Below are 9,658 nucleotides of genomic sequence, written 5' to 3'. Positions count from 1 at the left end.
CCGGCTGCTGGGGTAGGTACCTGGCCACCATAAAAAGGCATAAACAGTCAGCAGCCACATCATCCTCCTTTTTGGCTATCTTCATACTTTATATATGCTGGAACTTTCACTGAGTCCTTCAGCCCAGGCTGGCCACCGCTGGAGGCCCGCTGGGGTGGGGGCAGGAGCGTGCTTGGGGCCTGAGGTCACTCGGGAGCTGGGCCGCAGCTTCTCTTCCTGAGCTTTGGCTCCCACACCAAATATGGTGCAGCTGAGTCTGGCACCAGACAGGAGCCAGGTGCCCGGGCACGGGTCGGGCGCTGCTTCCTGCTCTCAGTGGTCCAGGGCCAAGCGCTCCGGGCTCCCTGACGCCAGGGCTCACTCTGCAGCTGGCTGACTTCCATCTGCTGTCTGTCCTCCTGCCTGCCTGCCTGTCTGTCTTGTCTGTCACCCATCACAGTGGCTCACACTGGGTTAAAAATGCTCTGGACCAAAATAGCCTCTCTCCCCAGAGCTGGGGGCCTGGAAGCCAGGGTCATGATTTGTACTACAAATAAGTGAAAGCGGGGCTGGTGAGATGGCTCAGTGGTCTAAAGCACCTACTTAGAACAAGCTTAGCAGAGCACAGGGACGGTGGTTCAGTCCCCCAGCACCACATGCCAGCCAGCCTCGCCCCCTGGTGGGCTGAGCTGGCCACACGCACGCGCGCACACACACGTAAATAAATAAATAAAAACAAATAAGTGAAAGGCACCACATGTGAGACAAGAGCAGGTGTACCACCAGGTGTGACAGGCACTTGGGAATACAATCCGTATCAGGAGCAGTCCTTGGAGCACACCACCATGTCACCTTGCCTCCTGCGCCTGTCCCGTCCTTCTTGGCAATGTAACTTTTACTGTAATCATTTTTTTTTTTTTCTTCTAAGACAGGGTCTCTTGCTGTATATTTTGGGTTGGGTTTGAACTCACTATGATGCCCAGGCTGCCCATGAGGCCTGATGTTGCCGTCATCTTTTGCAGATGGAATTATGGGTGCTGAGAGGGCACAGAAAGGCTGCACTCCTGCTGGTAGAGGTCTGTTCCTGAGTTGAGACGGTCTCCGCCCACCCAGTTGCTCCAGCCCCAGGCTCCCAGGTGAGGGGCCAGCTACTCAGGGATTATGGATGTCATGGGGTGGTTCCCTGCCCCCTCCAGCACCCGGATCAGCACCCAGTCAGTTCCTGGAATCCAGGATTCCTGTAGCCTGCCTTGAAAATGATGCCATGGTCCTCTGGAGCTGCTGAGCTCAGAGGGTGGTGCCTGGTGGGGGCCGGGGAGATGGCTCAGTGGAATAAGTGCTTCCCTGGCAAGCGCAAGGGCCTGAGTTCCATCCCTGGTTCCGCCAAAAAAGAAAAGAGGGTGGTGCATGGGACATGGAAGGCACCAGGGAGTGCTGGCCAGCTGCTGTCTATAGTAAACACTGTGTGGGGAACCAGGCAACCCTAGGTCCTCCTATCTCGCAGGCCACAGGAGCTGGGGACAGCATGAACCTGGACCCCCTACCCTGCCCCTTGAGGGCTGTGAGATGCCACGTAACCTGAAGGTCCTCACTGGGCCTGTTGGCTGCTCCAGGTACCCTAGGTGAGTGCTGTCCCCCTGGGCAGCTGTGGTGTGAGTCAGGGAAGGTCAACTGGAACATGCAGGCTCATGGGCTCTATTAGGTGGATAACTAACGCCTGGCTGAAGAGCCTGACTTGTACCCTGGCCATCTGTGGCACATGGGAGTGGCCTTTGCCACTGGCCGCGTGGATGTCACCAAAGAGCACTGGCGGAGAGCTGTTAGTATTAGTCAAGGTCATAGGCCATGGTACCAGCTCCCCATCCCCTCTCGCTCCACACCTGTGCTTGGGGCTGATGCCACCACAACTGGAGACTCCACATACCTAGGCCTCCTCGGGGCTCCAAGCACGGGATCTGGTGCGGTGCCCATCCATCTTGATGCAGCCCCTGCCTCCATGATGACATCCCTAGCCACGCGGTGTTGTCCTGGGCTGTCTGTCCCCAGGCCTGGTCAGGAGCCAGGTAGCGGTGCCATCCCCTCTCATGGCCCCTGCATATGCCAGACACCAGCTGCCCTCGAGGGGAGGCCAGCCCAGAGCTTGGGATCTTTTTTTTTTTTTCATTTTTTAAAAAATTCATTTGTGTGTGTGGGGGGGGCAGCTCAGCCCACCAGGGGGCAGCAGGGCTGGCTGGCATGTGGTGCTGGGGGATTGAACCGCGGTCCCTGTGCTTTGCTAAGCTTGTTCTAAGTAGATGCTTTAGACCACTGAGCCATCTCACCAGCCCAGAGCTTGCGATCTTGCATGTTATTACAGAGAGACCTCTGTCTGCCATCCCTGGCTACTGTTCTGCTATATCCCTGGCCCATTTTTTATTTTTCTTTTGAGGCGTCTAGGTGAGTCACTAAGCTGCCCTGGCTCAAGGAGGTCCTCCTGACTCGGCCTCCCACAGTGGGGGTCGCGCGTCTTCCTGCCTGAATGTTGGTGCCTCACCCTTGCAGATTGGCCTGCTCCGTGACACGGCTGCGTGACCTGGTGGTGGACGATGTCCAGGGCCCCAGACTACCTGCTTCAGCTGCTGCGGGGCGCCCCCAGGCGGCGCGTCTGCACCTTCTTTCTCATCGTCTTCAAGCTGTTGTGCTTTGTCTTCGTGCTCATCTACTGGCATGTTGGCGGGGAGCCTGAGGACCGAGCCCACCTCTACAGCCTGCCCGTGGACATCCCCTGCCCCACGCTGGGGCCCCCCGGCCCGCCCAACAGCACCCCACTTGCAGGCAACAACATTTTCTTCCTAGAGACTTCGGAGAGGACCAACCCCAACTTCCTGTTCGCCTGCTCAGTGGAGTCGGCCGCCAGGGCGCACCCCGAGGCGCAGGTGGTGGTGTTCATGAAGGGGCTGCGCGGCGCCCCGCCGCCCCGGAACCTGGGCCTGTCGCTCCTGGGCTGCTTCCCCAACGTGCAGCTGCTGCCGCTGGACCTGGACGCGCTGTTCCGGGGGACCCCGCTGGCCACCTGGCACACGGCCTCGCAGTGGCGTTGGGAGCCCTACCGGCTGCCCGTAACCTCGGACGCTGCGCGCCTGGCACTGCTCTGGCGATTCGGGGGTGTCTACCTGGACACAGACTTCATTGTCCTGCGCAATCTGGGGAAGCTGAGAAATGTGCTGGGCATGCAGTCGCGCTACGTTCTCAACGGCGCCTTCCTGGCCTTTGAGCAGCGACACGAGTTCCTGGCACTGTGCATGCGTGACTTTGTGGCGCACTACAACGGCTGGGTCTGGGGCCACCAGGGCCCCCAGCTGCTCACGCGCGTCTTCAAGAAGTGGTGCGGGATCCGCAGCCTGGCCCAGAGCCGCAGCTGCCGCGGCGTCACCACCCTACCACGCCAGGCCTTCTACCCCGTGCCCTGGCAGAACTGGAAGAAGTATTTCGAGGACATCAGCCCCAAGAAGCTGTCGCAGCTGCTCAATGCCACCTACGCTGCACATGTGTGGAACAAGAAGAGCGAGGGCTCACATTTTGAGGTCTCCTCTCGGACGCTGCTGGGCCAACTATATGCCCGCTACTGCCCCACGACACACTGGGCCGTGAGGCTGTACTTGTGAGGGACCTGGATGTAGGCAGGAGACTGCAGGCTGCTGCAGTGGGGGGGGGGACCAGGAGGTGGGGTGCAGGGATGTGGTCGGGCCTGAGTCTGCACCTCCAGGCTCACATGGGGGTGGTGGACACCCACTGGGCCAGGGCTGCCTGGAGCTACCCTAGCATCTGCTGCTGTGTAGAAAGCAGGCAAAGAGAGTGTCTGGGATCCCAGCACTTGGAGGCTGAGACAGGAGGATGGCTGAGGGTGCAAAGCCAGCCAGTATAGCGAGTTCAGGATCCGCCTAAACTAGGTGGCCAGGCCCCATCTCAAAATAAAAGAGCAGACCTGAGCTGGAAGCAGTTTCCAGGCAGCTCTGAGAAGCCTGGTGGGCTGGGGCTAGGTGAGGGAGGGGAGTTGGAATGGGGGCTTTGGAAATTCTTTGGGCTTGAGAGGAGCGTTTTAAAGCCCCCAGTACACTGTTGTCTTGAGAAGACTTGGAGGCCACTCTGGGAGCCAGAAGGTGTCTGCAAAGCACAGATGCCAGGAGCCAGCTGCTCGCCTGGCACAGCGGGTCACACAGTGTGCATCCCACGCACAGCAGGGCCGAGGCGCTTGCCTACAGCTCCAGACCTGGGGAACACAGGGCAGAGTGACAGACAGGGGTCACAGCTGGACTGGCACCAGGGGAGCCCGAGTGGCCAGAGGCACCCTCCTCTGCCGTGGGGCACAACCGCATCTCACTAAAGTGTGCACCTTGTGCGCTAATCTCACAGTGGTACAAATATATTTTTCTTGATGGTGAAATATATTTTTTAGAAAACACATTGTTATAGGTTTCTTGAAAGGGTTTGCAAAAAGAGTGTTTTGGAACACAAGCCGCGGGCTTGTGGCGCCATAGGGTTGTCATGTAAGTTGTCACACAGGCCCAGTGGGCCAAGCGAGTTTAGATTCAGAGAGTAAGTTTGGAACCAGGCCGAAGCCTTAAGATGATTTCTGTCCTGCCCATGTCAGCTGTTACCGTGCAGAAGAATAAAGTGACTCCTGGCGTCCAGTGCTCTGTGGTCCGTGATAGGTTTCCAGCTCACAGCCGGGAGGGCCACTCTACAATGGGGGGCACTGTTTTCCCCACCTCAATTTTTAAGGTTCATAAAAAGCCTTGAGCACGGCGTGGTGGTACACACCTACAAGCGTCGCACTTGGGAGGCTGAGGCAGGAAGTCTGCTATTGAATTCAAGGCCAGCCTGATCTACCTACAGAGACCCTGTCTCAAAGCAAAAGCCATGGTGGGGTCCCATGGGTTTTCCGGGTTCTACCCTGCTAGAAGCCTGGATATTCTAACCTTACTGGAGCCCCAGGGTAGGGCCCAGCACTGCCAGGGCTGGCTGGGGCCTGGGCTGGGCCAGAGGAAAATGTGAGCTCTGTGGAGCTCGGCCCGGCCTGGTTCCAGCTGTGGGTTTGGCCTCTAAGGCCAGGCCTTCTTGCCAGGCAGAAGGTGGCATTCAGGATGGGGACCTCGCAGGGGCTCTGCAGCAGCCACTAAAGAGGGAGACGCTCATTGGCTTCTGGACTCTGCCTGCTGAGCAACCCCAGCTGCCCAGCAAGGGGGTGAGCTGCCTGGCCCTGGGGGTATTCAAGAGCAGCTGTCGTCTCTGCTGAAGACAAAGGGATATCAGCTAATTATCTTTCCAACCACAGTGTCATTTCACGTTTTAATGATTTTGAGGCTTGCTGGCTTGACTTTATGAATATAAATAACATATGCAACTCGATTTTCTTTTTTTCTTTCCTTGCAGGGCATGCCTATAATCCCAGCACTCAGGAGGCTGAGGTAGGAGGATCTCCGCATTTGAGGCCAACATGGGCTCCATAATGAGTTCAAGACTAACCTGGGCTCCATAACAAGAGTTATCTTGTTTGTTTTGTGTTTTTTGTCTTTTTGAGACAGGGTCTTGCTATGTACCTCAGGCTGGCCTTGAGCTCACTTTGTAGCCCAGGCTGGTCTCAAACTCACAGTGATCCTCCTGCCTCAGCCTCCAGAGTGCTGGGATTACAAGCATGCACCCGCATGCCCAGCAGCAAGACCTTGTCTTAAAAAACAACATAGTGTTGCTGTATCAACCAGGAACACAGGCGAGAAATAAGAAAAATAAAGATGTAGGTGCACGGAAAGACCTAGGGGCATGGCTGTGTGTGGCTGTCATGCCCACACTCAGGAGGCTGAGGCAAGAGGATTGCTCAAGTTTGAGGCCAACCTGGGTGCGTAGTGAGGCCCTATCTCAGGAAAAAACAAAACAAAGCACATACAGGAGTGTCCAGGCAGTGTCACTACAGTGAGGGGGAGCCACTCCAGTGGCCAACAGCTGGCGGACAGTGCACTGAGCACACCATCCCAGAGCCTGGAGACCTAGGCAAGCATCCTTTTCCCCATTCTGTGGGTGTTTCCTCAGCATGGAGTCGGGGCGCACAGCTCTGACTGGCCCAGTGAGGATGGGTGAATGGCCTCGGCTGGCAGAACACCAGACACAGGACCGGCCCCAGCACCCTGATCCTCTGGCTTCTGCTCGTGGACTGGAATCCTACTGCCCACTTCTGGGGGCTTCCGAGCCCTCTGCCTGCACGGAGCTGCAGCCAAGATCCCAAGGTTACTGCAAAGGTTGTGACAGCTCAGCCTCTGGAATCACAGACCCGCCTCCCCTGAAAATCAGTCAACGTCATGGACTAGTACAGGGCAGTGTGTCTGGGTTTTTTTGGCAGAACCAGGGATTGAACTCAGGCCCTTGGATTGCCTGGAGAGTGCTTATTCCACTGAGCCATCTCCCTGGAGAAAGACAATCTTGCTGTTTCCCAGGCTGGCCTTGAACCCTTGGGCTAAACAGATCCTCCTGCTTCAGCCTCCTAAGTAGTTTGTTCCACAGGCCTGTATTGCCATGCCCAGCTATTATCAGTAAAAAGGATGGGGTTCTGGGCTGGTGGTCACTCAGCAGTCTAAAGCGCCTGCTTAGGCAAGCGGCGGGGACTACGGTTTGATCCCCAGCACCACAGACCGCACCAGCCCCTGACACATCCTTACAAAGCAGGCAAGCCTTGTATACTTTATTTGGAATGAAAGAAGTCAGGCAAAAAGCCACAGAGTGGGGGCCTGGCCCTAGCTCAGTTCTTTAGTGGCTGCTTCCACAAAGCTGTCAGCCTCAGGTTGCTGGAGTTCGAACCTCACAACTCTCCCGCTGGCCAAAAGTGCCCTGAAGGCATTCGAGGAACCAAAAAAAAAAAAAAAAGCCACAGAGCTTGGGGTTGGTTTCCATGAAGGGGCTCGGGATGGAGCCTGGAGACGCAGCACAGGGCTGGAGGTAGCAGCACGTGGAGTTTCCGTCAGTGCCAAGAAGTGTTTTGGTGGGTTTTTTTGGTGGAACCAGGGATTGAACTTGGGCCTTTGCGCTTGCCAGGGAAGTGCTTATTCCACTAAGCCATCTCCCGGCCCCTTTTTCTTTTTTTTTTTTTTTTTGCGAAGTGTTTGTTCTGAGGTCAGTGGGGAAGGTGGAACAACTGTGAATGCCCAAAGGCACATGCATCGCATCGTGAGGCTCACACCGCATCTCCACGCTGGCACTCAGAAGGCACGTGGCACGTGTGCCTGTGGCTCCGTGGACAAGGACTCTGGGGTGGCGCCATTCTGTGGGCAGCTTAGGAGCATGAAGCACCCAGGGTTCGACCATGAGAAGTAGCCCAGGCGGGGAGGCTGCGGGCAGGTTTCTGATTTCATTCGGTCCCTTCCTGGTCTTGGGGCGTAGCCTGGCCCTGCCCAGGTGTGACCCCAGCTGGGCCAGCTGAGGCTAGGGGGTGCCTTGGAATTCATGCTAGCATGGTACCCAGGCAGCCCCTGTGGGGTTGGTGACGATGACATCATGCAGCCGAGCTTGGGGCTGTGTCTGGACAGGCGATGGCTCTGTACCCTATGTAGTCTATTTTGGTTTTTTTGTTTTTGGCGGAACTGGTGATTGAATTCAGGCCCTTGTGCTTGCCAGGGAAGCGCTTATTCCACTGAGCCATCTCCCCAGCCCTACTTACTTGTTTTTGTATGTGGTACAAGGTCTCACTACGCAGTTTGGACTTGTACTGATCCTCCTGTTTTCAGCTTCCCCAGCACTGGATTACACAAGTGCACCGCCATGCCTGGGCTCTGGCTGGCTCAGCGCACCTGGAGGCAGGGCCACGTGGAGCCGGGACCCAACCCCGCCCCCGCTGTGCTTGCCTAAGCAGGTACTTAGTCCATGAGCTATCTCGTCCCCCCCATGTAAAGTCTGGGGTGCAACCTCCCTCAGGTTGAAACAGCTGGGAGGACAGGGACAGGGGTAGGAAAGTTCTGTGGGATGTGACAAACTCTTAGCTCAAGATCCTGAAAGGATTCAACATAAAAGTGATGCTGGCCAGTGGGGGTGATAGCTCTGTTGCACCGTACCCCTAAAGTTGGTCCTCATTGCACACATCTGTTGTCCTGGATTTTTGGAGACTGAGGCAGGAGGATTACCACGAGTCTGAGACCCTGACTCCAACAAGCAGAAATGTTTTTGCACTCCCCCCTCCCCTCCCCTCCCTTCCCCTCCCCTCCCCTCCCCCTCTCCATGCTGAGCTATCTCCCCAGCCCCCAAATCACTTCTTTTCATAGCAGCATGAACTTCCTCATTTTTCTGCCATTAAGTTTCATCATCTTTTTTGGGCAAGGAAAACCCATGAATCACTGTCTATCTGCACACAGGGGAGCCGGGCAGGCATAGTCATCTGTAATCCCAGCTACTTGGGAGGCTAAGGCAGGAGGACCGCAAGTTCTAGGCCAGCCTGAACTTGTCTCATGATTCACGACCACCCAGGCGTGGTGGTGCATGCCTGTAATCCCAGCACTCTGGAGGCTGAGGCTGGAGGATCTCCTAAAGTTCGAGGCCAGGCTGGGCTACCCAGGGAGACCATGTCTCAAGGAAAAAAAAAATACAAAGAAGGGGAGGGGCAGGGTTTACCTCAGAGGCAGAACCCCTGCACACTGCATGCCCGACTGGCAGCCCTCAGCCCCTTGGGCTTGCCTAGCTGGCCTCATTTTTCCTGCACCCCCAGCCCCCAGCCCCCAACCCCCAGCATCTGTGGCAGTGCCATTTGATGCTGGCGTTTAACCAACTGTGACTTCCACATGTGGCCAGCCTGATGCCCTAGTGAGCTGTGCTGGGGCCAACCTGTCACCCTCACCCTCTTCCCCCTGCCTCAGTTTCCCCAGAGCCTGGACTCCAGTCCTGACCCTCCCTACCCTGTCCCCTGTCCCAGGGAAGTCCCAGCTGCCCAACAGATCTCAGAGAAGCCAAATAAAACTAAATATTTGCTCACTGGGAAACATTATGTTCTAGACATGCTGGGAAAATAAGGCTTTAAAAAAAGTACAGTCAATTAAAACAAAAAAACAAAACAAAAAAAAACTAAATGAGAGGATGTCTGCTCCTCTGAAGGGGTCGCAAGCTCCCAAGGGTCCCCAGGGGCTGGGGAGAAAATTCAGCCAGGAGCAGCCTCTCAAGTTCCATGTGGGTCTTGCGCTGTGTAGCCCTGAGCGATCACAAGTTTGGAACGGAGGGAAAACAGTTTGCATGGAAACGGGAAGGAACGACAACCGCGGCGGCCGGCGCAGAGTCCACCGCCCAGCCCGTCCCCATCCTGGAAGCACAGAATTCCTGGACTGGGAGGGCCCACAGCAGCTGGCCTAGCGGCACCCTCCCTGCTGAGACACTTTGTAAATTACCATTCCATTTCAAATGTGGAAACAAAGATGCAATCAAAGCAAACAGAGAAGTCAGAGTCTGACCTCTAAGGTAAGAGGTCAGCCGTCCAAGCATCTCTGATTCTGAATTTCCTGATCCAAAGCAGCCGCTCTGGCTCCAGCCATTGCATCTCTGCTCAGCCGGCCGGCCTGTCCCAAAGATCACTTCAGCTCTTAGCCCATTGGCTAGACTTTCTTTCCCACAGTAGCAAGGGGAGCTGGGAAAAATAGTTATTAGATAAGAAGTCAGGTGCTGAGCTTAAAAAAAA

At 56.1% G+C, this 9,658-nt stretch overlaps 1 protein-coding gene across 1 annotated transcript in view; it reads left to right on the top strand.

Moving 5' to 3' along the window:
* Nucleotides 1-3,702, top strand: part of A4galt (alpha 1,4-galactosyltransferase (P blood group)) — a 20,449-nt gene extending 16,747 nt beyond the window's left edge. Inside the window, exons 2-3 of the mRNA XM_004642381.2 lie at nucleotides 1,002-1,115; nucleotides 2,521-3,702. Of these exons, the coding sequence (XP_004642438.1) occupies nucleotides 2,565-3,623 (1,059 nt within the window). The 5' untranslated portion in view covers nucleotides 1,002-1,115; nucleotides 2,521-2,564 and the 3' untranslated portion in view covers nucleotides 3,624-3,702. The remainder of the gene's footprint in view (nucleotides 1-1,001; nucleotides 1,116-2,520) is intronic.
* Nucleotides 3,703-9,658: the final 5,956 nt, after the last annotated feature.

The sequence above is a fragment of the Octodon degus genome, unplaced genomic scaffold (assembly GCF_000260255.1).
Source record: "Octodon degus isolate 3935 unplaced genomic scaffold, OctDeg1.0 scaffold00153, whole genome shotgun sequence".
Classification (NCBI taxonomy): Eukaryota; Metazoa; Chordata; class Mammalia; order Rodentia; family Octodontidae; genus Octodon; species Octodon degus.
This window is presented reverse-complemented; position numbering and strand designations above follow the sequence as displayed.